This window comes from Chrysemys picta, chromosome 17 (assembly GCF_011386835.1).
Source record: "Chrysemys picta bellii isolate R12L10 chromosome 17, ASM1138683v2, whole genome shotgun sequence".
Taxonomy (NCBI): Eukaryota; Metazoa; Chordata; order Testudines; family Emydidae; genus Chrysemys; species Chrysemys picta.
In genome coordinates this window covers 7,701,792-7,729,699 of record NC_088807.1, presented here as the reverse complement: position 1 = coordinate 7,729,699, position 27,908 = coordinate 7,701,792, and the positions used below count along the sequence as shown (strand labels likewise).

Below are 27,908 nucleotides of genomic sequence, written 5' to 3'. Positions count from 1 at the left end.
TTTGTGGATAATGATGCCTTTAGCAGAAGTTACACAAAAAATCCCTTTCATTTTCAACATTATGATATTAATTTTTTGGCCTTGTATGTAGATGGTGAACAGATACCAACCAAGCCTCTGCAACCAGACTTTGAGGCAGGATGCTGCATGAGAGAATACATGAATGTGGTACAGACAGCTGGTAAACACACGAAAGATCATTCTCTGTTAATCGACCGTGAGGAGTTTACACTGGGTTACACCTTGTTTGCCTTTTACCCGTCTCCCGACCAGGAATGCACCGATCACTATTCCCTGATTAAAACTGGGAACCTGAGAACAGAAATACGTTTTGGGAAGGCTTTAACCGTCACCGTCAATATGATCATGTATGGGTTTTTTGACAACGTCATAGAGATAAATCAGAGGAGAAACGTTCTGTTTGACTATATGTGAACATGGACACCGTGCAGCTCTCACATGTCTTATCAATGGCCCATTACACGAAAAAGAATTTCTTAGATGTGTTCCTTTGTGATTGGCTCCCTGGCAGCAAGCTATCTCAGAGACCCCTAGCTTTGGTGGTCAACACGCATCCACGCAACCAACTTGGTGAACACTGGCTCGCCTTATATCTGGCAGAGCGTAACCGTGGAGAGTTTTTTGACTCATACGGGAACCCCCCAAACAGCGTGTTGTTTCCTAAAAGCATTATGAAATTTTTAAACAAAAATGCCACAGACATTGTGTTTCACAATAGACAATTACAAGACCCCTGCTCTGTCGCCTGCGGCTATCACTGCGTGTTTTTCTTACATCATTGTAGCAAGGGTTTATCTTTTGACCGGATTTAAAAATTGTATTCTAACGACTTAGTGCAAAACGACCGGATGGTGATGAATTTTGTAAAAACTAAATTTAAATCCTTGGGCATGCCTAGCCTTGCTCAAAACATGTTTCAACAAGCCCAGACATGTGTATCTTGCAATGATTTTGATAGCCATGTTATCCAATATTCTCAGGCATAACAGACAATGTTTGTTTGGCATTATCCAACACATTTTTTATAAAGTAACTTTTCCCACAGTTGCTAGGCCCCGCACGAATTGCAGAAAAGGGGTGTTTCCACCTTGTATCCATTTTAAAAGCCATGGGGCAGGGTTTTAAACCCTTCTCCTAGGACCCTCTTGTTGTAAACGACTTTCTGTGTTTTATTAAGGGTTTTTGTCTCTATTTGCCATTGATTTTTGTTCCTTACGCTAGAGGGCTGCTGCACCTCTATCTTTTTTTGAGGTGTTTTCTCACAGGCCCGTGCAATAGTCCAGGACTAGATCTTTCAGACTGTCAAAGTTGATCTTTTCACAGTTTGCTACGTTCAGGGTAAAACCTTTGACTTTAATACAGGCCTTTCCTCTCTACAGCTTATACCCGTATGTTTTCGGGCCTGCCAACACAAACTGGGTGATGTGTTGATCTGGCGGGATCTTGCTCGTGAGGTCCCCTAAATAATCCCCCAGAGGTGATTCCAGTCACCCTCCCTTTTCACAGATCTCACCGAGTCAGTGTCATGGTACAGGCACCGCTCTTGCAACCTGTCTAGCAGGTTGTATAGTTCTAAGCGGGCGTAACCAGTGGTGAAACAGGCTATGAAAACATTGGTATTTCCAGAGACTGAGTACTAGTCTTTTGCATGCTTCCAAGACACGCATGCCGTTTCATCGTCGATAAACTCACAGGATGAAATCTCGTAGTGGGGGGGAAAACAGGTACTGAAAGAGTTCGTCAGGGTTTCTCACGATGCTGCTATTGGGTAGGTTTGTTCTTTGGCCGAATTTACCCCACAGAGAATTTAAAAACAGTTTAGCCATTTGGTGTTTAGCGGGGTTAAACCTGATCTCGTGTTGGCGTAAATGCACTCCTTCTTTCTGGTAGAAATCGTTAATGTTCTGATTTTGTTTTTCTTTGTCTGTGCACTAGCTGGGATACCCTGAAGCCTCTTGTTTCTGGTGGAAGTGTAATTTTATGTACTCTGAAAACAGTTCATCAGATTTTTCTTTAAAATGCCAGATTTCATATATTTTAGCCACTGTGTAACCCTTCGCTATGGCCGCATTCAATTCCACCGTGCACCAAGTCCCCAGGATGGCCCTCTCCTCGTCAGTAGGGTGCCACATCTCCCGCTGCTCGGTTTCAGCACAGGTTTGTCATAGCGGGAACATAAGCTTGTTACCCATTCTGACAGGTAACAATGGGGAAAAGAAGCCTCGTGGGGGGGTACATTTTAACTTTTGCAATTCCAAAATAATTTGCAAGGGGTCCAAATTTGTCATAAAGTATATTGGGGTGTCTGATAGGGTATTCTTGGGTTTTGCTTACGAAAGGGTACAGGCTGGTAAAATCATAATAGTGAATTTCTTTCCTGGGGTTAGGTTTGTAATATAGGCGGATATCGTTTGTCTATACACAGTTTTATCTCAGTGAATTTATCAGGTCCTCTGTCTACTATATCTCCCTTCTCCGTCATTTTCATAATCTCTTTTCTGTATAGGATACAAGCCTGTCTCAAAATTTTGACATCCTGCTCACAGTAATACGCGAGCTCTTTCTGCAAGTCAAACATTTCATACCTGTGGTCCCGATACCAGTCGAGAAACTCTGCTTTTTCCCTGGGCATCATGCTTTCTACACCATAGTGCTCCACACCGGCCATAGGCCCCATGTAATTTTGATTTTTCTCAAGTGTTAAAAAAATGTGGAAAATACCCTTTGCACCCTTCAAACCCCATCACCTGTGGGAGCTTGCTAAGCTTCATGGGCAAGAAGTTTAAAGAGTCTATAAAACAAATGCCCAGGACCTTAACTTCCACATACATTAGTTTACTTCCCTGAGTGATCAATTCTAGGCACATCTTTTCCTTCAATAACTGTCTAACGATGAAGTACACATGGTAACCTTTGGAATTGTGCGCTGGGAATATGTAGTCCTGGAACTCTTTGCCAATAAAGGTCTTAACAGCCATAGAAAGACACTCATCGCCTTAAATTCCCAGGACTTTTCCGGCTTTAGGGACATAGCAAAAATGTAATTGGCAGTGTGCAACCCAGTCTCCTGCGTGTATTCAAAATCATAAAAAAATATACTTTTCTGAGGATTCAGGCTTTCTAAGGCTGTCCCCTCACCATTCTCTAACTTAATCCTATTAGATTTCTTACAAAAAGTCTTTTTCTTAAGCAGGGTTCTGTCACTTTTTGTGCGGACCAGACGGTCAACATAACTCTGTAAGCAGGCATCTTCCAGTTTGGGCATTTTCTTTAAAACATGATCAGGGTCTCCACTGAATTGCACAGCATTTATCAAGGTCACCCCTTGCATTAAATGTTCTTGGGTTAGGCACAGAAATTGCATAGCATAACCTATGGCAATAATAGTGTTCAATAAGCTTTCCAAACACAGCTCAGCACACAGGCCCCGGAGCTTGCAGTTTATATCCACTGAAGTCCAAGTCACACGGTCATGGTGCCGGGGGGCTGGTGCATCTATGACACAGCCCTCAGAATCTCCAAAAAGCTTTTCCCTAAGACAGTGATTAAGAACAGCGCAAACAGCAACGCGTACAATAGTCCGCATAATTTTTTACGCTCACGACGTGGCACTGGCTCAGCGAGTTTCATGCCAAACCTCCTCCTAAACTCATAGCCATCATCCTCAGAGTTCATCTTCGCTGCTTGATGCAATACTGACCAGGGCCTCCGGGTCCTCTAGAAAGGCATCGTTGAGCTGTCAAGAGATTTTTAGACAAGAAACAAGTGTAAGTTCCCATTGCTTGTTTTTAGATTTACACAACCCCAGGTTCCTAACGCCATTACACCCCATCATCGACTGTCGCTTCTTAATCATTCATTTACCTGAGCGATGTCTTTTCCATTCACCTTGTCCGCTGGTGACTCCCCCAAGCCCTGATCCCCTTCCTCCTCCAAGGTGGTGGACGATGAGAGGCCACCATGCTCATCGGGGTGTGTCATGAGCGGTTGGGCTTCGGGTTTGGCTTCTGGCATATCCATCAATGGCTGGGCCAAAGGAATCCCCTCGGCTGCTCCCTCATCCTCTTCAGAACTGTCGCTGCTGTAACGTTTTCTCCACACAAGTCCAAAGGTCCTTGGGGTTAAAACAAAGTCCTAAGTTCTCACGGGGGTGGCAAAGGAGTCCATGTTTCCTCTCAGCCTTTCCATGATTTCTAAAATACGTCTTCTTGGTAAGAGATGGCCTCCTCTGCCCAGCGCTGGGACTTATGGGGTGATGGTGCTGCATTCTGATTGGCAGAGGGCATTGGGAGGAGTTCTTAGAGGGGTCACACGACCCTCTTCTGGGTGGTTCACCCCATCCCAGAACCTGCCCTTTCGGAGCAATCCTCTGCAGCTGAAACTCATCGCAATTGGTATAGGGTGGTGGGAGGAGTTCTTAGAAGGGTCACACGAACCACTTCCGGACTAGTCACCCCACCCCAGAATTCCCCCCAATTGGTCAAATCTCCTCTCGGGGTGGTCCCCAGTGGCTGAAACCCCTCCTGATTGGTAGAGAGCAGTGGTAGGAGTTCTTAGAGGGCTGAGAGTAACAGGGGTGCCCGTTACCCTGGCACAGAAAGGGTTAAACACAGCAGGGACTGTTGGTCCCAGCTGTGCCCTGGGCTAGGCGGAGAAACTGGGGTTCCCCAGCCAGGATTTCCTAGCACCCCCCCTCCCAGCACAGGCCTCACTCTCCTGTACAAAGCCCGTTTGGCCTCCACTGCCATCCAATCGATGGCAAAGTCCATCTGGTGCATGAATGGGGACATGCGGGCGGCCACAGTATGGCCAACACTCAGCACCACCCTGGGCTGTTCCCGCACGATCCTGGGGAGAGAGCGGGCAGCTCGTCAGTGCACAGGTGGCCTCGTTGCTGCCAGTGCACTGGTGACTGCAGCCGCCCCATCCCTGAGTCACCCACCTCCTCTGGAACAGAGCCAGCCAAGAAAACATGGCACCAGGACAGATCACAGCCCAGGGCAGGAGAATCCAGGCCCATGCAACAGGTGCACGATTGGAGGACTGGGACATGGGGCCTTTCCCCTCTAGGGGGAGACAGCTCCAATCCAGCCCAGGGCAGAGGACTGGCTGGTTTATGGGGGTGGGGAATGGGACACGGTGCCTTTCCCCTCTAGGGAGCACTGGCCCCAATCTGACCCAGGCCACCAGTCTAGATGGAAGTGGGGTGGGAGGTGGGCAGACCCTGCCCACAGGATGTGGAGGGAAAGGGGGACACCAACTCGTAGAAGTCCGACGTGGAGATCTTGAGGAAGGTGCAGTCACGGTTGGCTTTGATGGTGAAGATGAGGGGCTCCCCGGTCAGCACAGCCAGCTGGCCCACCATCTCACCGAGCTGTGTCAGGAAGAGGCACACATCCGTCGCCTTGTCCATCATGCACTGGTAGACATGTAGGCAGCTCCACAGCACGAAGTGAAGGCTGATGTCCTCTTGAGCAGTGGGGCAGAGGATAGAGAGGAACGTCAGCCCCAGCACCAGGGTGAGGGGCAGGCCTGCCCCCAAGGTGCGCACCCACAGATAGGCGGCCAGGAGACCTGGGGGACAGCCTACAGCTCCGGCTGAGCCTGAACTCTCTGGAGCACCCCACTAACCTCGGCAGAGCCACAGCCCAGCATAAATTCCCCCAGTTCCATGGAAACCAACCTCTCCCCATTCCAGCTGTGCAGGGGTTTCATGTTTCCTAGGCCTGAGTCCAGCACCCAGGGGGGAGGGAACGGGGGATTCCTGGTAGAGTCCACTCCGCAGGGACCGATGCACCGGAGACACTCACACAGGTGGGTCTATTAGGCAGCTGGAAGCCAGCATGGGAAGAGCTCAGATCACCATAAGCGTGAAAGCACAGGCAGGTCCCATCAGCCCAGAGCAATGCCCTGCCAGCTGTCTCTGACGCCCTTCCTTAGGCCAAGCAGTGAGAGCTCCCAGCCTCTCCCAGAAGAGCTCTTTTCCTCCCCACTCCCACCACCCAGTCCTTTGGTCTCGAGCCAGGGTCTCTGCTCAGCTCCCCTCTGAGAGGCGGTGGGGCACTGGTTGCCAGTTGTCAATGTGCTGGTGACCGGGGTTTTCCATTGATATGGGTCAGCCTCAGCCAGTCCTTTCTAATGACTTCAGTCCGCTCAGACAGTGAGGACACCCCCCGCCCCACGTCTCTCCGTATGCCCTGAGAGCAAACAATCCTTCCCCCCCACTGGGTAGCCATGCAAAATATAGGGGAAACGGAGGCAAGCGGGACTCAAAAATATTACAAAAAATTCCCATTTCGTCGCACCTGCCCCTGTGGTGGAGGATCCCAAAGAGACAACAGAGCCCAAGGGCTGGGCCGTTCCCAGTTAAGCCAAGGCAGGCTGGGCATGGGCAAACAGCCTGGCTGGAGACCAAGGGAGGGCGGGAGAACAGATGGCTGCAGGGTGCTTCTGGGAGCAGAAACTCCAAATGGGGAGAACACGAGGCTGGAGCTCAAAGGATCAGGAGGTGGCACAGCCCTGGCTCCCACCAAGACAAACTGTCCCATGCTCGTCTGTCTCCTGCTAACCGAAGGGTCCCCAACACCATATTGCAGATGATTAGTAACTACCCCCCTCTCTGGAAAGGCCGCACAGGGTCACTGCAGGTACTGGCTTATGAAGTAATCCCTGACAGGAAAAACGTCCCCAAACATGAGCTCACTGTGCGCAGCAGGGGGCGCTGGAGCCCAGAGGCCCAGACTTAGAGGGGCTGAGGCTGATGGCTTGCCCTGCTGAGACAATGTGACCCCTGGGATCTGATGCATTACAGGGGTCACCCCAGGATGCTATGCAAAGGGCACGGCTCAGCACAGACCCTGTGAATCAGTAACAGCCGGTCCCAGCATATAGTGCAGCACCACAAGCCAAGCACCTGACCTGCACAGGCTGCGACTGCATGGGCCACATCCCAGGGAGGGGGGCTGCACTGCCGGGTGCCGGGCTGTACAGTAGCTGGGCTGGCTGCTCCATCAGCAATGCTGCCCCAGGCCAGGTCTTGGGCGAGTAGGGAGAACCCCTCCCAGCCTGCCCTTCAGCTAGTAACTCCTCCCGCCTGCCACACACCCCACCCCTGCTGTCGGAGGGACCAATGGGGGCGGGGCAGGGCAGCCACACCCAGCACTAGAGGAACTGGAAGCCAGCAGGCTCCCCACAGCTCAAACCAGGGGGAAATTCTTTCCCAGCCCCTCCCCCAGTCCAAGGACAGCGTCTGACCCCATCAGCCCCTCCACTCACCAGCCAAGACTTGCCCAGGGATGGCTGAGCCCCAAAGGTGCCAGCGCATTCCTGGGCAAGTATCAGAGCCTCCCATCCCACCAGGAGCTGTGCTGCCTTGGGTCGGGGACCGTGGGCTATGCCAGCGGGCCAGCACTTCCACTGCCCACGGGTGAGACCACTACACTGCTCCATATCCCCCAGGAACACAATCCCTCCAGGAGACACCACACCTGGCCCTACATCCAAGGCATAACCCCCCAGCCGCCCCTCCTCACCATGGTGGCCTGGAGCTGATCCTCCACAAAGAACTTAAGGTTGGGCTGTGAGCCCATTGTGGAGAGAGATGCAGACAGAGCTTCAGTGCAGCAGGCAGGCTGATGCTGCCATCAAAGCCCATGGGCCCAGCCCTACGGCTGCTCCCCCAACATCTGGGCATAAGGATCTGACCATAGCACCTTTCATCCCAACACGCTTTGCTGAGTGTGCAGTGTGTGCAGGGACCACTGGCTCACCACTGAAATGCAGCCACCTCTGGAGTGAGGCTGGCAGCTGTTCAAGGGGCACGTAACAGTGCAGAAGTAGAAAGGACACTGAAGTGGAGGGCAAGTCTCCAGCAATCCTGGGACACTGTGTCGTGGGCAGGCCCCAGCAGGCCACACCTATCCAGACACATCCCAGAAGGCCGCTGGGCTCCGGAGAGGCTTCTGCCAAACCCAGTACCTCATCTGGGAAGAAGGTTCCCATGGGAGATGGGGGATTCGTGGAGCTGGAATGTGACCTGGATGCTGGATTTAACATTCCCAAGTCAGAGGGGAGGGGCATCCTGCTGGGGCAAGTGGGGGCCCTGGGGAGGACTCTGACTGGGATGCCAGCCAAGGTGCCCTGCACTAGGGAAGTGTCCCAGCGCCCAGGAAATGGTGCTGGTGGGGAGGGTCTCTTCAGGTCCTTGTCCAGTCAGTGGACAACACCAGCAGGGGGAGCTCTCTGAACATGGGTGGCAGGGGTGGAACGATGGGGTTGAGAGGCTGGGAACTCGCTCACTCCAGTGACTGCCAGGCTGCAGAGGACAAACTGCCAGGGGCCCCAGCAAGGAACTGGACAGCACCTACCTCCTGCTCGTCCTGAGGCTCAGACTCACTCTGCCCCATGTCTGCTGCTGGCCCCGCTCCCAGGCCCGTCCCAGAAAGGTGCCTGAGAACAAGCAGAGACGTTTGTGCTGTGCCCTTTGGGGGAAGCCAGGGTTGACCGTGCACAGCTCCCATGACCCCCTAGCACCATAGATCTCCTTACTCACCCTCCCAATAGTTTCCCTCCCTCACAGAGGGCCCCATTCCCCCTACCCCACCTCCCCAAGACAGCACCCTCCCAGACAGTCTGTTACCTCCTGCTGGTTCCTGGCTGGGAGAGCAGGTCACGGGGCAACATGGGGCTGGCCCTTCCCTCCCTGATCCTCACCCTACTGCCCTTGACCTGAACTGCAGACACACCTGGGAAGCAGCTGGTCCTGTGGGGCTCCCCACCAGTGCTAGCCCCACTGCTGAGGGAAGGAGTGTTGCTGCTTGACCATCTGTCAAAGGAGAAAGGTCCCAGGCAGAGTCCAGACCCTGCCCACTCACCTCCTGAGCCAGTGGTGTCCCTGCCCCATTCCAGGGCAGATGGGCCCTCTGCACCTGCCCTCCAAGTCACCTCCTTGTCTATCACCAGACACAGGCACCATGACTCAGACCCCAAGCCCCTGCCAGCCAGTGCAGAGTGCGGGGTGTGGAGGAGAGAGTTCCAGGTCACACTTTGGAAGTGGGCAATTTCCAGTTCAGGACAGGGCTGGGCACCGGGGGTCAGGCCTGTCCTGAGATGCAAGGGCTGCTTCCCAGCATGGGCAGACTGGTACACATGAGTTAGCCTGGTTCCAATAGCAGCAGGGCCATGGCAGATTGTTGACTCCCACCTGAGTATGTTCCCCGAGGGTGAGTGGGATTGTACTCTGGCGGCCACCCGCACACTGGGGCCACACTGCTACTGTTAGCGCACTAGCTTGAATAAAACTGGGCCTCTGTCCACCTGGCTAGGGAGCAACCTCCTAGCTGCTGTGTAGATAGACCGGGGTGACCAACCTGAGCCTGAGAAGGAGCCAGAATTTACCAATGTGCATTGCCAAAGAGCCACAGTAACACAGCAGCAGCCCCCCATCAGCTCCCCCCACCCGCCAGCAGCACCACGGATCAGTGCCTAACTCTCCATCCCTGCGCCTCCCACCAGCCGCGAACAGATGTTTTGTGGTGTGCAGAAGGCTCAGGGGGAGGGGAGGAGGAGGAGGAGCAAGGACACGGCACTCTCCCCTGCCAGACATGGCTGGCCCCAGGGTGACGCTAGAGGGCACTGTACTGCAGGCTGTGGGGAGGGCAGCTCAACAGGGTGTGCACTCCCCTGGCAGGCAGGGCTAGCCCCAGGACCAGGGCTGGTGTAACCACTAGGTGAACTAGGCGGCTGCCTAGGGCGCCAAGATTTGGGGGTGCCAAAAAGCGGTGTCCAGCGTCATGGGAGTCAGCTGAGAGGGGTAGGGCGGGGAGCGAGGCCTCCATTACAAACCCGCCCCCGCAGCGAGGGGTGCCGTGCAGGACGGTCAGTGGGAGCCTGTGGCGGAGCAAGGAGGAGACAGCCGGCTGGGCGCGGCAACCAGCGTGGCTGAGGGACAGAGCTGTTGGGGGAGGCAGGACGCGGTCCTGAGCTCAGGTGAGCTTCGCCCCCCAACGCGCCGCGCCTGGGGCCAGGCGCAGCCGCCTTCTGGGGCGAGGGAAAGTGAAACTAAACCCTGGAGCGCGACGGAGGGGAAAGGGCTGGCGCAGGTGCCGCTTCCAAACACCGACCCCCCCCAGTGGCACTGTGCCAATGTGGGGAGCCAGCCCTGATCCCCAGGGAGATCCTCACCTGCTCCCTGGGAGAGCCCAGCTCTGCCCTCCTTGCCCCTGGGTCCTCCCCGGAGGGCAAAGTACTCAGAGTCTGGGAACGTTTAGAGACCCTGCGAGCTGGGGGCATTCTCAGCCTCCTCCTTGCTCATAGGTTCTCCCGGGCCAGAAGGGACCGTTGTGATCATCTCCTCTGACCCCCTTGTAGTTATTCTAATGAACAATGGCACATTATGCAGTATTCATTTTTGAAAGTTTATAATAAGCGATGTTCCGAGGGGAGAGGAGGGGAGGGCGCAAGGTGGAAGTTACGCCTAGGGCGCAAAATATCCTTGCACCGGCCCTGCCCAGGACGGCGCTAGGGGGCACTGTATGGCAGGGAGCAAGGCGCATTAGTTTCCCCTATGCATTTCTTAAGTATCTAGGTGGTGGGATAAGGGTGTGTGATTGTTGCAGAGCTCTAGGCAGGTGTGATGCTGTCTGCACAGAGAATGGCCGACACCCTGTCTCCTGGCAACTGATGGCCTGGGCCCCTTCCCTGCAAAGGTGCCAACTGAAGGTGTCGGAGAACAAAGAGATCAGGTGGCCTCCTGGCCCGGGAAAGAGACAAAGGCCAGAGGAGAGGCTGGAAGGGGCTTCAGTTTAGAGCTGGCTGGGGAAATGGAGAGAGGCCCAGCACCGGGGTCTGGGCTCCCTACTCCCCAAGATGGACCTGACTGAGGACTCCTGTTGTGTGTACCTACAAGCTCTGTTTTAGACTGTGTTCCTGTTGTCTAATAAACCTTCTGTTTTACTGGCTGGCTGAGAGTCAGATCTGACTGCGGAGTTGGGGTGCAGGGCCCACTGGCTTCCCCAGGAGCCCCGCCTGTGCAGACTCGCTGCGGGAAGCACGGTGTGGAAGGGGATGCTGAATGCTCCAAGGTCAGACCCAGGAAGGTCGAAGCTGTGTGAGCTTCCTGCCCTGGAGACAGTCTGCTCACAGAGAGGAGGTTCCCCCAGAGTCCTGACTGGCTTCGTAGGGAGCAGTTCCAGAGCATCGCCCGGTGAGTCCGTGACAGGTGGCACTAGGGCGTTGTGCTGCAGGGAGCGGGGTGGGGAGCTCAGCAGAGTTGCTCTCCCCTGGCAGGCCAGGCTGGCCCCATGGTGGTGTTAGGGGGCACTGTGGGGCAGGGAGCGGGGTGGTGGGCTCACTAGGGAGTGCTCTCCCCTGGCAGGCAAGGCTGGCAGCAGGGCGGTGCTAGGGGTGCTGTACTGCGGGGTGAGGGCAGGTGTGGGGGGCTGAGGGCGGAGGCAGGTGTCAGGGGCACGGGGTGGAAGGTGCGGGGGCAGGTGTCAGGTGGGCGGGGTGGGGCGGAAGGTGTGGAGAGGCAAGTGTTGGGGGGTGGAGCAGAGGCATGGGGCCAATGGGAGTCTGGAGCCAGCGCTTGAGGTGGGGACAGTGCACAGAGCTTCCTAATCGCCCCTGCGCCTAGAGGCCATAGGGACTTGCCAGCCGCTTCCGGGAGCAGCGCAGAGCCAGGACAGGCAGGGAGCCTGGCTTAGCCCTGCTGCGCCACTGACCAGGAGCTGCCTGAGGTAAGCGTCGCCAGCTGCCTGCCCCAGGCTCCAGCAGGTGAAAGTGAGTGAGGGTGGGGGAGAGCGAGCCACTGAGGGAGGAGCGATGAAGCGGGGGCGGGGCCTCAGAGAAGGGGCAGGGGCAGGGATGTTCGGGTTCCTGCCATTAGAACAGTGGTCCCCAACCTTTTCTGTGGGGCGGGCACCTGACAACTAGCGGCCGAAGAGCACGGCCGCCGGACGAGCAGCTGCCGAAATGCCGCCGAGAAGCAGCGTCATTTCGGTGGCAACGCTTCTTGATGTTGCCGCTTCTCGGTGGCATCTTGGCGGCGGGGCGCTCCCTTGTCAGTAGGTGGGCGCACGTAGATGCCTTGGCAGACGCCATGGCGCCCGCGGGCACCACGTTGGGGACCACTGCATTAGAAAGTTGACAGGTTTCAGTGGTAGCCGTGTTAGTCTGTAAGAAGGAGACGCCCTTGTGGCACCTTGGGGACTAACGAATACATTTGTTAGTCTCTAAGGTGCCACAAGGACTCCTCGTTCTTTTTATTAGAAAGTTGGCAACCCTAGTTTGGGGGGGGCAGGTCGGGCTGCGGAGCAGAGGTGTGGGGGTAGTGCGGAGCCGCGGGAGGGCAGGTGTCTGGGCAGAGGCGTGGGGTGGGGGGCTGATGGCGGGGGGTCGGGGTGGAGCCAGGGGGGGGGCAGGTGGTGCTGCGGAGCGGAGGCGTGGGAAGAGGTGTGGGGGGCAGTGCGGAGCCGCGGGTGGGCAGGTGTCCGGCAGAGGCATGGGAGGGGGCAGGTGGGGCTGCGGAGCGGCGGTGTGGGGGGGGCGGGGTGGAGCCACGTGGGGGCAGGTGGTGTTGCGGAGTAGAGGCGGGGGGCTGGTGTCTGGGGGAGCCGCGGGGGGGCTGGTGTGGGGGCGGGGCGGAGGTGTGGGGGGGGGGGCTGATGTGGAGCCACGTGGGGGCAGGTGGTGCTGCGGACTAGAGGCGGGGTGGGGGGCTGGTGTCTGGGGGGGGGGGCGAGGTGGAGCCGCGTGAGGGGGGGCTGGTGTCTGGGGGGCGGGGCGGAGCCGCGGGGGGGGCTGGTGTCTGAGGGGCGGGGCCTTGCCGGGGGCGGGGGGAGCCGGGCGGAACCAGCCGGGCGGTTCCTGTTCCCAGCCGGCCTCTGCCCGCGGCTGCACCGAGTCCATCGCTCTCCGGAAGCCGCCAGGGGCCCGCGAGCCGCAGGGTGAGGCCGGGCCGGAGCCTCCGGTTCTGACTCGGGCCGGCCGCGCTGCGAGCGGGGAGATCTCGTAGGGAGCTCGGGGGGTGACTCTGGGGGTAGGGGGAGATCTCGGGGGAGGGGGGGTGACGCTGGGGGGGGAGGGGAGGCTGCTATAGGGTGGCACTAGGGGGCGGTAGTTGGGGGTCTGGGTGTATCGGTGATGGGGTAGCTCTGGGGGGAGCTGGGTGGGGGTGGGGTGGCAGCTGGGGGATGGGTGTATTTGGGGTGGGTTGCTCGTGGGGGGGTATCTCAGGAGGAGTTGGGGGGAGGGGCTGGGTGTATCCAGGTGGGGGGTATTTTTTTTTGTGGGGGGGATATGGGAGATGCGGGGGGGTTGGTGGTAGGGGTATCTCTGGGGGAGGGGAGGGTATCTCTAGCCCGCCCTTCCCCGGCAGGTGTGTGGTAGTGATGTAAAAATGTATTTAGCCAATTGACCGATAAGCATCAGTCTTATTGGTTTGGGTTAACAGTTAAGCCCTGCTGCTGTCCCAGGGGCGGCAGCCAGGACTCCTGGGCGGTAAGGCCCTGCGTAAAATCCGCACCGCTAGTTCTCCGGTTAAATGTTTAACCATGTAACTGACAAAATTGTAATAGGTTACACAGTTACATTTGTTTAACCACTATTTACATCCCTAGTCTGTGGAAAGTATTGCTCTGGCACAGGGACTTGCACTGCCAGCTCACGTGTTGCTGCCTTTGCCCCCAGGAGCCTGCCATGAAGGTGCCAGTCAGCGTGATCCGCCTGCCCCGTGGGCCGGATGGCACAAGCCGTGGCTTTGACCCCAACTCTCCTCGGTACCAGGCTCTGAGCCCCATCAGCATCTCCACTATGGGCTGTGGGAACGAGGCAGATCTGGAGCGGGAGCAACAGGCCCGCGTGGCTCTGCGGGAGCGGTACCTGCGCAGCCTGTTTGCCATGGTTGGCCACACCATCCACTTCACGATGTACGAGAGAGTCAACGTCTCGGCCGCCTTCGACGCCTCAGACATTGACATCTTGAACTTCCAGGTGTCCGACCTGCAGACCCCGCTAGGTGTGCACAGGGAGGCGCTGCTCCGCTGCTCGGACATCATCTCCTACACCTTCGAGCTGTGACTGCCACAGGCACCCTGCCCACCTGTCCTGCTTTCTAATAAAAACACACTCGGGTACAGCTTGCAGAGTTCTTTCTTCACCTTTCAGAGTGGAGGTGAATTCGCAGGCCCCAGCGTCATAGCTGGAAAGTGATGCTTCCCCTCCACCCATTTGTGCTGCTCTGGAGGTGGCCTTGAATTGGAGTGGAAATGAGCTTGGGAGCTGGGGGTGCATGGAGCGGCATCCATTTGGCACAACTCATCTCTGTTTCTTTTATCTTCTAGTTATGGAAACATAATATCCCATTCCCTTGGATAATCCGCTTGGCCCCACTGAATAGAACCCCTAAAAGTTTCCACCACTTTGGAGCACGGAGGCCAAAGTGATCATTCTGCAAATAGCTCCTGATCACCAAATCTGCTCGCTGAACGTTACCAGTCTGGGTGGCTCAGTGAGCACCTGGCATCCCTGTTGTTGGCTGTGGGTAACTGAGCACCTATTCGAATTGGGGAAGAAACCTGAGGAACCTTGTCTGTCACTGCTGCACCCCTCCCCTCCCTTCTGTCCAGACACCCAGCCCAAAGTGGGATTCATGAATATCACAGGAGGGAAGGATATTGCGGCTGTAAAACCAAAGCCTCCCTGTTTCTGCTGCTGTAAGGTTTGAACTGCCAGCCCCCGTGTAGAACATAGTGTGGGCCAGGGTGCAGAACAGAGCTGGGATGTACAGAGGTGAGGCCTGTGCCACTGTGATGGCCTAGGCAGCGTTAGAAGACGTGTCTGCCCTTGTGGACTGTGATTGAGGTGAGGCTGAAAAGTAATAGGCTGAAGCGGAGCACGCAATAATCTCGGATGAATCTGAGCCAGGAGCAAGGTCTCAGGCTGTGCACTGGTCTCCCCGGGAAGCTGGTAGAAGTCTGCAGAGCGCCATTGGGATGGGCGGAGGGGCAGCCCACTAGATGCAATAGGATTTTCCAGCTCAAATTTCTTTCAGATTGTAGTTAATATCTGATCTCCCTGGTTCCTCTTGGCCAGTTCAGAAGGACAAGAGGACCCCACGGGCTTGCAGGGGGAGGCTGCAGGTTGTCGTGGCTGTATGGATTATTGGCCTGATGGGACGGGGCGGTTGAGCCTCGCCGTTAGAGATGAAACTTGGCAAGCTAATGCACTCTGTGAATTGGCATCAGTGGAGCAGGGATTTCAGTCTCTCCTCTGGAACCTACCATGGGGTTCACCCCTCTGACCTGGAAATGAGCTAATTGGCCAAGGTTTTCGGTTGTGACTAAAGGTTCAATTTGCACTCCTTGGGAATCCAATCGGAGATGTCTTCAATAGACCTGATTTTCAGAACCTGTCGAGGACCCTGAAGATCAGGCTCCTTTAAGGTAACTTAGATTGAAAATCAGGCCCCTAGAACAAGTTTCCCCACCCCAAGCACTGAGCAGCTGGAGTTGGTGCTTGGCATTTGCCCAGGCATATTTCTGCTTCGAGTTAATTGTGAAAATGAGACAAGCCAGGCATCTTGTTTGCTGGCCACGTCTATGGTGTCCTCCCAGCTTCAGCATAGTGAGCCATAGATGTTCTTCCCTATTCACAACACAACCCTAGCATGGAGGGCTGGTGGTAGCTGTAGCTGGCTCTTGGGATTGCTTGGTAAGCACATGCACTGGATGTTTCCGCTAAAACAGGCGGGCATTTATAGATTTTAATGTTTTTAAACCATATGGGATCATGGTGATCTAGTCTGACCGGCAGGGAGTCTTACCCGGCGATTCCTGCATTCCAAACTCGGGGCTGAGCTCGAGTGTGTCTTTTAGAAAGCTCCAATTGTGCGTGAAAGACTCCAAGTGCTGGAGAATCCACTACAGCCTTTAGTAAATGAATTATCTAAATGGGGGGAGGGATAGCTCAGTGGTTTGAGCATTGGCCTGCTAAACCCAGGGTTGTGAGTTCAATCCTTGAGGGGGCCACTTAGGGATCTGGGGCAAAATCAGTACTTGGTCCTCCTAGTGAAGGCAGGGGGCTGGACTTGATGACCTTTCAAGGTCCTTTCCAGTTCTAGGAGATCAGATTATTATAATAATATATCCTGTTCCAATCCACTGGTCTGAATTTATCCAGTTTCCGCTCCTAGCCATTGGGTCTTGGTCTGCCTGTATCTGTGACATTAAAGAGGCCTCTAGTATCTGATAACTTCTGCCTATGGTGGATACTTCTAGATCATGATCCAGCCACCATTTAATGGTCTCTTTAAAATACAGATATTGTGCTCCTTTAAGTCTCAATGTACGGCAAGTTTCCCAGACCTCTCTAATCACTTTCTGGATCTAACCTAGTTTTATTGGGCATTGCAGACATGCAAACTGGCCCAGGGTTCTGGCAGCATTAGCACCAGTGCCAAATACAGAGGGAAAAGAACCTCTCTACTCCTGCTAGAGAGTCCCCTACTCATGCATCCCAGAGTCACATTACTTCTTTTGGCCACAGCATCAGTCTGGGAGTTCAGTTCAGCTGATTATCCAGCATTCCCTCTGTCTCGTCTCCCCCCCCCGCCCCAAAAAAACACTTTCAGAGTTATTGCTTCCCAGGATAGCCCCCCCATCCTGTCGGTATAGCATTCTTTGTTCCTAGATTTACATTTAGCTGTATTAAAACACGTGCCGTTTCCTTGCACCCAGTTTATCAAGCAATCCAGCTTGCTCTGAACCAGTGACTTGTCCTCTTCATTTACCACTCCCCCAATTTTGATATCATCTGCAAACTTTTTCAGTGATGATCTTGTTTTGTTTCAGGTCATTCATAAAAATGTTAAATAGCGAGAGGGGCCAAGCAGCAAGCCCTGCCCCCCACCCGAAACACAAGGATGTTTTAATACAGGCAGCACGTGTCACTCTACTTGAAGTCTCCCAGGATCAGTTTTTGCCCTACATTTTATAGATAGGTGTGTAAGGAGCCAGTCAGCCTGTTCCCTAGTGTATGGTGGGCTGTTACAGACACCAACTAATACCCCATCTTGTGCTTTATCTGTTAGACATTGATCCATAAGCATTCACCAGCACTTTCTTCTGTTATCAGTGTCTCAAACAGGTAATGGCCTTTTTGACATCAAGCTCCCCTCCCCTTTTATTCCTCTTACTAAATAGGTTACAACCATTGATCTTTAATATCCTAAGCATGCAAATCATTCCCCCAGGTTTCACTAATATCAACCAGCTCCAATTAGCAGGAGTGTTGTAAGCAACCCACAAGAAGTAATTCTGCTGATAAGGCCTCAGCTGGGATAAAATAGTGTGTCCAGTTCCGGGTGCCACATTTCAAGAAAGATGTGGACAAACTGGAGAAAGCAACAAACTGATCAAAGGTCTAGAACAGTGGTTCTCAACCAGGGGTACGTGTACTCGTGGGGTACTCAGAGGTTTTCCAGGGGGTACAGCACTCATCTAGCTCTTTGCCTAGTTTAACAAGCTACGTAAAAAGCACTAGCAAAATCAGCACACACTAAAATTTCCCACAGCCAGTGATTTTATACTCTCTATATACTACACTGAAATGTACAATCTTTATATTCCAATTGATATATTTTATAATTATATGGTAAAAATGAGAAAGGAAGCCATTTTTCCATAATAGAGTGCTGGGACACTTCTGTATTTCTGTGTCTGATTTTGTAAGCAAGTAGTTTTTAACTGAGGTGAAACTTGGGGGTACACAAGACAAATCAGACACCTGAACGGGATACAGTAGTCTAGAAAGGTTCGGAGCCACTGGTCTAGAAAACATGACCTATGTGGGAAGATTGAAAAAATTGGGTTTGTTTAGGCTGGAGAAGAAAGAGGGGACATAACAGATTTCAAATATACAAAAGGTTGTTACAAAGAGGAGGGAGAAAAATTGTTCTTGTTAACCTCTGAGGATAGGCGCAGCCATGGCTTTAAATTGAAGCAAGGGCAGTTTAGGTTGGACATTAAGGAAGCTTCCTGTTAGGGCAGTTAAGCACTGGAATAAATTACCAAAGCAGGTTGTGGAATCTCCATCATTGGAGGTGTTTAAGAACAGGTTAGACAAACACCTGTCAGGGTTGGTTTAGATAATACTTAGGGGACTGGACTAGATGACCTCTCACAGTCCCTTCCAGTCCCACAATTCTATGAATTACAATTCTTGTTTTGTTACCCAGCCTCCTCGCAGTGGTGTAGTGGCATTTAAAGAGCTAGGTAATGGCACGTTGCAGGTACCAGAACAGGCACTGGGTTTGGATTCTGACCCGTACACACACATAAGTTGTTCTGGTTTAACACGTCCATCAGTTTAAACCCTACTCAGAGCAGGTGAGCTTGCACCTGCCATGTACAGGTTTAGTAGCCACAGGTCCATACCCAACTGGAACAGAACCGTCCAGAGAAAAGGCCCAGGCTAGTGCAGGGAGACCTCACAGCCCTGTGTTAGGATATAGATTCAGGCCTGTCTGTAAAGGCCTATACTTTAAGAATGTAGGTATATGTTTATCATGTAGCTAGTTCTAGAGGTATAAAAGAAAGTTTCAGAATCACTGTCAGCCTGTGTAAGGGCCTTTTCTCGCTGTGACAGTCTGAAGCCCTGTTCTTAGGCTAAGACCTTTGGCTAAGCAGTGGGAGCAGCCGTAAGCTGGGAAGCGACTGGTCACATCCGCACACATTTCAAACCGGTCATATTGAAATAAGGCCATCTGGGGCTGTTAGGAAGGGGATCCGATCGCTCACCTCCAGAGAAAGGGAAGAGCTTAGAAGATGTAAAAAGAAATTTAGTTGGATAGTTTTCTGTTTGGTAAGAACTCACTTATCAATAGACATGGTTAGGAAACCCATCTGTCTTTATAGATGTCATTGTGAAATCCTCACTTCTGTATTGTTTTGTCATTATAGTTCCCACATTGCTCTTGTTTATTTGCATGGGGTCTGGCTGGTTCTGTCTGCTGTATAATTAATTTTGCTGGGTATAAACTGATTAAGGTGGTGGGATATAATTGGTTAGCTCAGGGATGGCCAACCTGTGGCTCCGGAGCCACACGCGGCTCTTCAGAGGTTATTATGTGGCTTCTTTCCTAGGCACTGATTCCAGAGGTGGAGTGATAGATGCTGACTTTCCAATGTGCTGCGGGGTGCTCACTGCAAAACCCCCTGCTCTGCCACCCCCTCCACCCCTTCCATGCCCTCGCTCCTCCACTCCCCTCCATCTTCTCCTGTGCACATGAAACAGCTGATTGCAGTGGGTGGGGGGGAAGTAGGCGCTGATTGGTGGGGGCTGCCGGCAGGCGCTGGGGAGCGGATGGGGGGCTGCTGATGTATTACAGGGGCTCTTTGGCAATGTACATGGCTAAATTGTGGCTCCTTCTCAGGCTCAGGTTGGCCACCCCAAGGTTAGCTAATCATGTTACAAGGTGAGGATTTGTTAGGTAAATTTCAGTAAAATGATTGGTTAAGGTATAGCTAAGAATATTACTATCTAAATTAGGGGCAAACAGGCACGAAGTTGGGATATGAAAATTAGGAAAAAGGAACTTGGATTTAAGCTTGCTGGAAGTTCACCCCAATAAACATGGAATTGTTTGCACCTTCGGACTGTGGGTAGTGTTGCTCTCTGTTCACACGAGAAGGACCAGGGAAGTGGTAGGGAGAAGGAATCAGCCCTCTAACACCCCGGAAGGAGCCTCCCCTCTCAGCACTCCAGGCCTGCATCTCCTAAGAGCACTCACTAGCCCATCTAGCAGAGAGGGCCCAGGGGTGGAGGGAGCTGACATTTCCTTAGGAAAGCCACAGCCTAAGCCACCCTGTGTCCTCCAAGCCTTATTCCTCCCACTTTCCTGCTGTCTGCAGGGGCAGGCCACAGCCATTCCAAGGGGACGGATACAGCTTACAGCTACTGCCCCCTAGCCCCCATTCCCTTACACTGCAGAGCCACTCCCCTCCTCCCAAAGTCAAACTGCTCAGCTCCACCCCTCCCCCGCCCCGTGTCACAGGAAAGCTCTGCAGTTACCCTGGGTGCAGGTCTTTGCGGAGACAAACAGGGCCAGTGCTACCATTAAGGTGAACTAGGCGGTTGCCTAGAGCGCCAAGATTTGGGGGTGGCAAAAAGCGGTGCGCCCAAGTTTTTTTTTTTTCCAACGTTCCTCCCCAAGCGCGTGGTCGCCGCTTCACTTTTCCCGCCTCCCAGGCTTGCAGCGCCAATCAGCTGTTCGGCACCGCAAGCCTGGGAGGAGAATTAGAGCAGGGGCGGCATGCTCAGGGAGGAGAAGGAGCAGAGATGAGCTGCGGAGGTGCCAAGCAGCTCCCTGGGCCAGGGGCATGGGGAGCTGCTGCAGGGGCACCTCAGGGCTTCCCACCCCAGCTCACCTCTGCCCCCCTCCCCGAGCACGCCGTCGCTGCTCCACTTCTCCCGTCTCCCAGGCTTGCGGCGCCAATCAGCTGTTTGGCGCTGCAAGCCTGAGAGGGGAGGAGAATTAGAGCGGGGGCGGCGTGCTCTGGGAGGAGGCGGAGCAGAGGTGAGTTGGGGTGGGGAGCTGCCATGGGAGGCGATGGGGGGGGCGCCTCAGGGCGGAGGGGAGCGCAAGGTGGAAGGCCCTGGAGACAAAGGGGAGACCGAGTTGAGGCCTCATCCCAGATGCCCAGTTTAAGGCTCCTGCAAGGGCTAAGGAGGTTTTTTATTATTATCCGATACTGGCATCTTAAAAACAGAACAGCAATGTACAGCTTTGCTACACAGCAGGGCTGGCGGGGCCTGCTGAGCCGATCGCACCACCAGGGGGCAGAGACCAGTGCTGCGCTGGGACCCACGCTCTAATGGCGGTAGTGAGGGCTTCTGGACCGGGAGCGTGAACGCCTGCAGAGGGAGAAGACAGGCTGGTTAGAGCAAGGAGGGGAACGTGCAGCCGGGGCAGCCCTGGCCCTGATTCAGGGCAAGGAGGGCCCCCAGCTGCTCACTAGCAGCCACACAGCACTCCCCCCCCCCCCCCCATAGGAGGCAGCAGAGCTGCATCAATCTCTCTGATCCATGAAAAAGCCTGCCATGGGCCTCACTGTTTGACTCCCTCCCGCTGAACCCAGAGGTGACACAGGGACTGGGCCACTCGGAAACCGCTGCCTGCCTCAATCAAGCAGCACCACAGAGAGTGACAGCTCCCTCCTCGGCTCAGCTCCCCTCGCTTCTCCCGCCCAGGCACGACTGCTCTGCACAGGGCAGCCAAGTGGTCATGGACGCAGCTGGCTGAGTGCACCTGAGCCTGCCCTCAGCACAGCTCCAGCCCTGCCCCGCTGCAGGGCAAGGACACCCCCTGCCTCAGCATGCAGGTGAACAGCCAAGGGTGTGAGCAGGGCCAGCAGCAACTGGAGGAGCCCGCGACGTGCCAGGAGCCAGGCGAGGGGCACGAGAGGGACTAGCAGGGCACGCCAGGTCCATGAGGATGTGAGGACGGGGTCCTGAGTGACGTGTGTTCCCTGTGCCTACCCGCCCCAAGTCTCAGGACTGGCTGCCCTCCCAGCTCCCCCGTGGGCAGGGCTGGGAGCTGCAGGCGGCTGGTTACCCCATCCCAGGCGAGGGGAGACTGAACCTACCTCCTGGAGGAACCATATTCCCGACCTGCAAAGCAAAGAGCAAGGGTTACAACGTGGAGAGGACGCCTCTGTACTGGGGGCACGGGCTTAGGAGATGCAGCTGCCCTGTGGGCACAAGAGCTCAGGGGTCAGGAGAAGGGTAACCTGGCTGCTCTGGAGGGTGGGACAGTCTCTCCCAACTTGTGCTGATTGATAGTGAACTAAGTGAGAAATGCAGGGGATTCAGCCCACTGCTCTGGGGAAAGGACGTACTGAACAGTACAGACCTGACCCTGCAAGAGGGGAGGGTAACCTGAGTCTCAGTTCCACTGATACCTATGCGATCACTGGTGAGCTCCAAGGTGAACAGGCACGCAAGTATCTGCAGCACTGCGAGCTATGGCAGCAGTTTCATTAAACACTTCTTAGCAGCATAAAGGTCTGTCACTCAACACCACAACTGGTTCTGTGTGAACACCAAAGCCTCACGCACTGGCTGGCTAAATAGCTTAAGGACTGGGAAAAAACTGTTACTAACCTTCTCGTAACTGTTCTTTGAGATGTGTTGCTCATGTCCATTCCAATTAGGTGTGCGCGCGCTGCGGGCACGGCCACCAGAAGATTTTTCCCCAGCAGTATCCGTCGGGTCGGCCTGGGTGCCCCCTGGGGTCGTGCCTTCATGGCGCTCAATATAGGGCCATGCCAATCCGCTACCCCTTCAGTTCCTTCTTGACGGCTACTCCGACAGAGGGGTAGGAGGGTGGGTATTGGAATGAACATGAGCAACACGTCTCGAAGAACAATAGTTACGAGAAGGTTAGTAACCATTTTTTCTTTGAGTGATTGCTCATGTCAATTCCAATTAGGTGAATCCCAAGCCAAAGTTTTGGAGGCGGGGTTGGAGCTCAAAGTTTCGCTGACTGAAGCGCCGATCTACCAAAGGCGGCATCGTCTCTGACCTGCTGGGTAACTGCATAATGCGAGGTGAAAGTGTGTACTGATGACCACGTCACTGCTCTGCAACATGTACCAGGAACGCCACCGACGAGGCCTGTGCCCTGGTGGAGTGTGCTGTAAGCAGAGGGGCAGGTACCTTCGCCAGGCCATAGCACTCCCGGATGCCTGGACGTGATCCATGACAAGTTCCCCTGGGAGAAGACTGGAAGCCCATTCATTCTGTCCGCTACAGCGACAAACAGCTGAATGGACTGCCGGAACAGTTTCATTCGCTCAACATAAAATGCCAATGTCCAGCAAACGTCCAGCAAGTGAAGTTTCTGCTTCCTGCTGCTTGAGTGTGGCTTAGGATAGAAAACTGGGAGAAAGATGTCCTGGTTGACGTGACACTGGGAGACAACCTTGGGAAGGAAACCCGGATGCGGCCTGAGCTGAACCTTGTCCCTATAGAACACAAGGCCTTAACATCAGAGCCTCCTAAGTTCAGACACCCTCCTGGCTGATGTTATTGCTACCTGAAACGCCACCTTGTATGAGAGGTACAGCAGAGAACATGTCGCCAGCGATTCAAAAGGTGGCCCCATTAGTCTGGAGAGGACCAGACTGAGGACCAGGCCGGGACCGGCTGTCAGATGTGCAGATATAGCCTGTCGAGACCTTTCAGGAAACAACTGACCATGGGGTTGGCAAAGACAGACTGACCCTCTGCACCTGGATGGAAGGCAGAAATGGCAGCCAAGTGAACCTTTACTGACGACATGGACAGCCCCTGTTGTTTGAGGTGGAGCAGATAGTCCAGTATGAGGGGGATGGACACGAGTGTTGGAGACTTGCAGGGTTGCACCGACCAGATTGAAAATTTCTTCCACTTGGCCAGGTAGGTAGCCCTTGTGGAAGGTTTTCTACTGCCAAGGAGGACTTGTCTGACCAGGTCCAAACAAGCGAGCTCCATTGGATTCAGCCATGGAGCTTCCACACCATGAGATGCAGCAATTCAAGGTTCAGGTGCTGGAGACGACCTGGATCCTGAGTTATCAAATCCGGGAAGAGCGGCAAGGTGATTGGCAGACATTTCCAGGAGAGATGTGTATCAGTGTTGATGGGGCCAGGCTGGAGCTTATCAATATCGCTGAGGCCCCGTCCCGCTGAACTTTGAAGAGCATCTTGTGAACAAGAGGGATGGGAGGGAACGCGTACAAGAGGTGGCCATCCCAGGAAAGGAGGGATGTGTCCACAATGGAGCCCGGGCTGTGGTTCATGGAGGAGCAAAAACTGCTGACATTTCTTGTTGCATCATGTGGCGAACAGGTCTATGTGGGGAAACCCCCGCTGTTGAAAGATGGAGTTCGGAACATCCAGGCGCAAGGATCACTTGTGGCTGTGGAATAACCTGCTGAGATAGTCCGCTGACTCGTTCTGTACACCAGGGCGGTACAATGCTTCCAGCTGTATCGAATGAGCTACGCAGAAGTCCCACAGCTTGAGGGCTTCCTGGCAAAGGGGAAAGGAGCGTGCACCCGTTTGTTTATATAAAACATTGCTGTGGTGCTGTCCATCATAATCGAGACACATTTCCCTTCCAGATAAACTTGGAATGTCTGGCATGCTAGGCAGACCGCTCTCAGCTCTCTGACAACGTGGAGAGCAAGCTCCGCCTGAGACCAGAGTGTGTCCCGAGCTCTCCCAGATGTGCACCCCACCCCAAGGCTGACGCATCTGTCACCAATGAGAGGGATGGCTGAGGTCTGGTGAAGGGAACTCCCACACATACCACCTGTGGGTCAAACCACCACAGGAGGGAGTCAAGGGTGAGGCAGGGTGACGACCTTGTCCAGATTGTCCCGAACTGGCTGATATCCTGAGGCCAGCCACGATTGGAGCGGCCGGAGTCTGAGCCTGGCGTGCTGTACCACATAGGTACAAGCAGCCACGTGTCCCAGAAGCTTCAGGCAATTCCTTGCAGTTGTGGTAGGGAACTGCCTGAGATTTCAAATGTTGCTGCCCAGGGCCTGGAACTGCAATTCCGGGAGGTATGCCCTGGCCTGCACGGAGTCCAATACCACCCCTATGAACTCTATCCGCTGGACCGGGGACAGCGCTGACTTTTGCACATTCAGGAGAAGGCCCAGTTCGTCGAAAGCTGCTGTTATGAACCCGACTTGCGCCTCCACTTGCTCTCTGGACCAGCCCTTGATCAGACAGTTGTTGAGGTACGGAAACACCTGTACCTGTCGCCTGTGCAGGAACATGGCCACAACTGCCATGCACTCGGTAAACACTCAAGGAGCTGCTGAGAGGCCGAAGTGGAGGAATGTGAACTGGTAGTGATTGTGGTTCACCACAAACCTGAGGTACCTTCTGTGGGACGGTGATTACACGATGTGAAAGTATGCGTCCTTCAAGTTGAGGGTGGCATACCAGTCCCCTGGATCCAATGAAGCGATAATGGAGACCATGCGAAACTTCAGTTTTTCCCATGAATCTGTTGAGCTCTCGCAGGTCTAGGGTGGTCCTGAGGCCGCCTTTGGCTTTTGGTATTAGGAAATACCAGGAATAGAAGCCCTTGCCCTTGAGCTCCTGAGGAACCTCTTCCACTGCCCCCAGCAGTAGGAGCGAATGCACCTCCTGTATGAGGAGTTGCTTGTGAGAAGGGTCCCTGAAGAGGGACAAGGAAGGGGGGTGGAAGGGCCAAGAATTGGAGAGAGTATCCCCTTTCTATCATGCGGAGCCCCAGAGGCCCAATGTAATATGGGTCCACGCAGGGTAGAAAGGGGACAATCTGTTCAGGAAGGTAAGGTGGGGTGGATCCAGTGTCCGTGCTGGTGCGCCATCCTTGAGCGCGCCTTCAAAAGGTCTGCTTCTGGCCTGAAGACGGCTTCGACTGGCCATAGCCCTGGTGTGAGGAAGAGTGGGGCCTTTTCCTGACATTCCTATTCCTCCACCAAGAACCATCCTGTCTGCTCTGTGGCTGGTAGAACCACGATGGAGGTTGCGGCTTGAAATGTTTCTGCTGTGTAGTGGGGGTATGCAGGCCAAAGGACTGGAGTGTGGCCCTCGAGTCCTTCAGGCTATGGAGCCTTGCGTCTGTCTTTTCTGAAAAGAGGGCCGAGCCTTCAAAGGGGAGGTCCTGGATAGTCTGCTGGACCTCCTAGGGGAGGCCAGAGACTGCAGCCAGGAGCTCCTCATCATGGCTACCCCCGTTGCCATGGTGCGGGTGGCTGGGGCAATGAGCTTGCCCTCCTCAACCAGCGCAGAAAACTCTGCGCAGAAGTCCTGTGGCAGCAGCTCCTCAAATTTGGCCATTGCTCCGCAGGTGTTGTAGCTGTATCTACTGACGATGGCCTGTTGACTTGAAATGCAGAGCTGCAACCCCCCCCATCAAATAGACCTTCCTCCCAAACAGATCTAATTTCTTCACCTGCTGGTTTTTTGGGGAGGGCCCCTGATAGCCCTAGCACTCATGCTGGTAGCCGCGTCCCCTACCAGAGAATCTGGCGGAGGGTGCACATAAAGGTGCTCATTTCCCTTTGAGGGAACAGAGTGCCTTTGTTCATTCCTCTTCACCGTGGGAGACAAAGAGGCCGGGGTCTGCCACAAGCTCTTAGTGGTCTCACTGATAGTTTTAATAAGTGGCAGGGCAATGCAGGAGGGCACAGAGGGGGCAAGAAAGTTGACCACCTAGATCCCCAGGTTCTGTGCCACCCTCCTAAGCAGTTGTTGCAAAACCCTGCTGTCTTCCAGGGCTGGGGCCGTTGATGTGCCCATCACCAGCGAGGACAAAGACAAAAGTCTGGCTGGCAGTGGGTCGTGCTCCCTGCCCTTGGCGCCGAGGGGGTCTTGTGGTGTCCGGTGTCCCAGTGCAGTCCCTGATGGGAAGAACGGTGCGGCCACAACTGATGGTGCCGAGACCGCCGGCGCCACATATACCGGAGCCACCGACGTCGGAGCCGTGGCAGCTGACTGCAGTGGTCACTACAGCCAATGCCCCCAGTGCCGACAGCATCAATGATGGCACAATTGACACCGAGGCCACTGACGATGACCTGGAATGCGACCCCTGGCTCTGAGGAATGCTCAGGGAGTCCAGAATGGCCATTGGAGCGGAGCCCGCCACTGACCCGGCTACGGTGGTGGGTAGAGCTGCCGATGGCGCCAGGACCTTCTGCTCCTGCTGGAGCGATACAACTCCGCCTCCGAGGACTCCATATAGGAGGACCACAGAGGAGTGGGGCCCATTGGTGTCAGTGATTGGTGCCGGGGGACCAGCGCGGTTTCCCCTGCATGGGTAGCTGGTGCCGGGGAACAATACGCAGGAAATGGTGATTGCTGCCCCATTGTCGCCGGCTTGCCCCTCAACAGCACTGAGGGTCGAACTGGCCCTGGTGATTTGTCCCTCCTTGGAGGGGAGAACGACGCTGTAAGTTCCAGCAGGTCCCTTGCCGCCTCAAACACCTCTGGTGTGGAGGGGAGCTGTAGCTCTCGGCTGTGACTGGCCGGTAAGCGATGAGGGTCCGGACTCGACTGGATCCCCGTGGGGGAAGGAGTTGGTGTGACCCGGGTTGGCGGTGAAGCCAAGGAGGCGTGGCCCGACATGGGTCTCACAGCCAACTGCTCCTTGGGCTTAGCTGGAGGAGAGCGGCTCCTCTCCGGCCTCCTCTTCTTTGGGGCACCGGAGACTGAGATCGGTGCCTGCCTGTGTCGAGGCCTTGTGGGCGGAGCCAGGGTGGTGCAGAGGGTCTCTCAAAGAGTCCTTCCTCGGCGCTGGTGCACTCCGCACCGATGAGAAGGTGCTCGGGGTCGGCTCTGCCAAGCCAGGGTCCGATTGAGGGTGGAGCGCAGCCTCCATCATGAGGCTCTTGAGACACTGGTCCCGGTCTTCAAGGGTTCTGGGGCGAAACCCCCTGCAAATCTTGCAGCGCTCCTTCTGATGGCTCTCCCCCAAACACTTCGGAGAAAGTGTGCGAGTTGCTCCTGGGCATAGACTTGCCACAGTCCTTGCAGGCTTTACAACCCAGGGGCCGAGGCATGCCCTAGTGCTCGGAAAACGTTGGGGGGGGGAGGTGTCCCCCCAAAATGAAACTTAGCGAAGAAACCACCTAACTATGATAACTATATACACAATTTACAAAAGACATGGCAAGAGTGGAGGCGCTTGCCAAAGCAAGAGATAGAGACGTTCCGGCTAACCGGCACTGGCAGTAAGAAGGAACTTAGGGGATTGCAGGTCTGCAGGGCCCGATATTAAGCGCCATAAAGGTGCAACTGCAGGGGGCGCCCAGGCCAACCCGACGGACACCCCTAGGGGAAAAA

The 27,908-nt window shown here is 54.7% G+C and overlaps 2 protein-coding genes and 1 long non-coding RNA gene across 14 annotated transcripts in view; 1 reads left to right on the top strand and 2 right to left on the bottom strand.

Annotated features, from left to right (window-relative positions):
* Positions 1-325: 325 nt before the first annotated feature.
* Positions 326-4,424, bottom strand: LOC135976156 (uncharacterized). The gene is made up of 2 exons (XR_010593364.1): positions 3,886-4,424; positions 326-3,757 (listed from the first exon to the last, which is right to left on the bottom strand). It is a non-coding gene; the product is annotated as an uncharacterized LOC135976156 (long non-coding RNA).
* An 8,415-nt stretch (positions 4,425-12,839) lies between these two features.
* GEMIN7 (gem nuclear organelle associated protein 7) lies at positions 12,840-14,155 on the top strand. 3 transcript variants are annotated; one of them, XM_065570728.1, is made up of 2 exons: positions 12,840-12,965; positions 13,708-14,155. In XM_065570728.1, exon 2 carries the CDS (start codon positions 13,717-13,719, stop codon positions 14,095-14,097), a length of 381 nt encoding a protein of 126 aa, XP_065426800.1. In that variant the 5' UTR covers positions 12,840-12,965; positions 13,708-13,716; the 3' UTR covers positions 14,098-14,155. The 3 variants fall into 3 exon arrangements, with proteins under 3 accessions (XP_065426800.1, XP_065426801.1, XP_065426802.1); XM_065570729.1 differs by having other exon boundaries at positions 12,879-13,029; XM_065570730.1 differs by lacking the exon at positions 12,840-12,965 and adding an exon at positions 13,035-13,057.
* Positions 14,156-20,733: 6,578 nt separating this feature from the next.
* The window catches only part of CLASRP (CLK4 associating serine/arginine rich protein), a 45,033-nt gene continuing 37,858 nt past the window's right edge, over positions 20,734-27,908 (bottom strand). For 9 of the 10 annotated variants that reach the window (XR_010593355.1, XR_255873.4, XR_010593356.1 and 6 more), the window contains 2 exons: positions 21,663-21,687; positions 20,734-20,931 (listed from right to left, as the gene is read on the bottom strand). Coding sequence is in view for 6 of the 10 variants with exons in the window: in XM_005295694.4 (XP_005295751.1) it covers positions 20,889-20,931; positions 21,663-21,687 (68 nt within the window). In the remaining 4 variants the exon portion in view is untranslated. Of the gene's footprint in view, positions 20,932-21,658; positions 21,688-27,908 lie in introns of those variants that run through there. The other variant, XM_065570696.1, reaches the window with a different exon arrangement.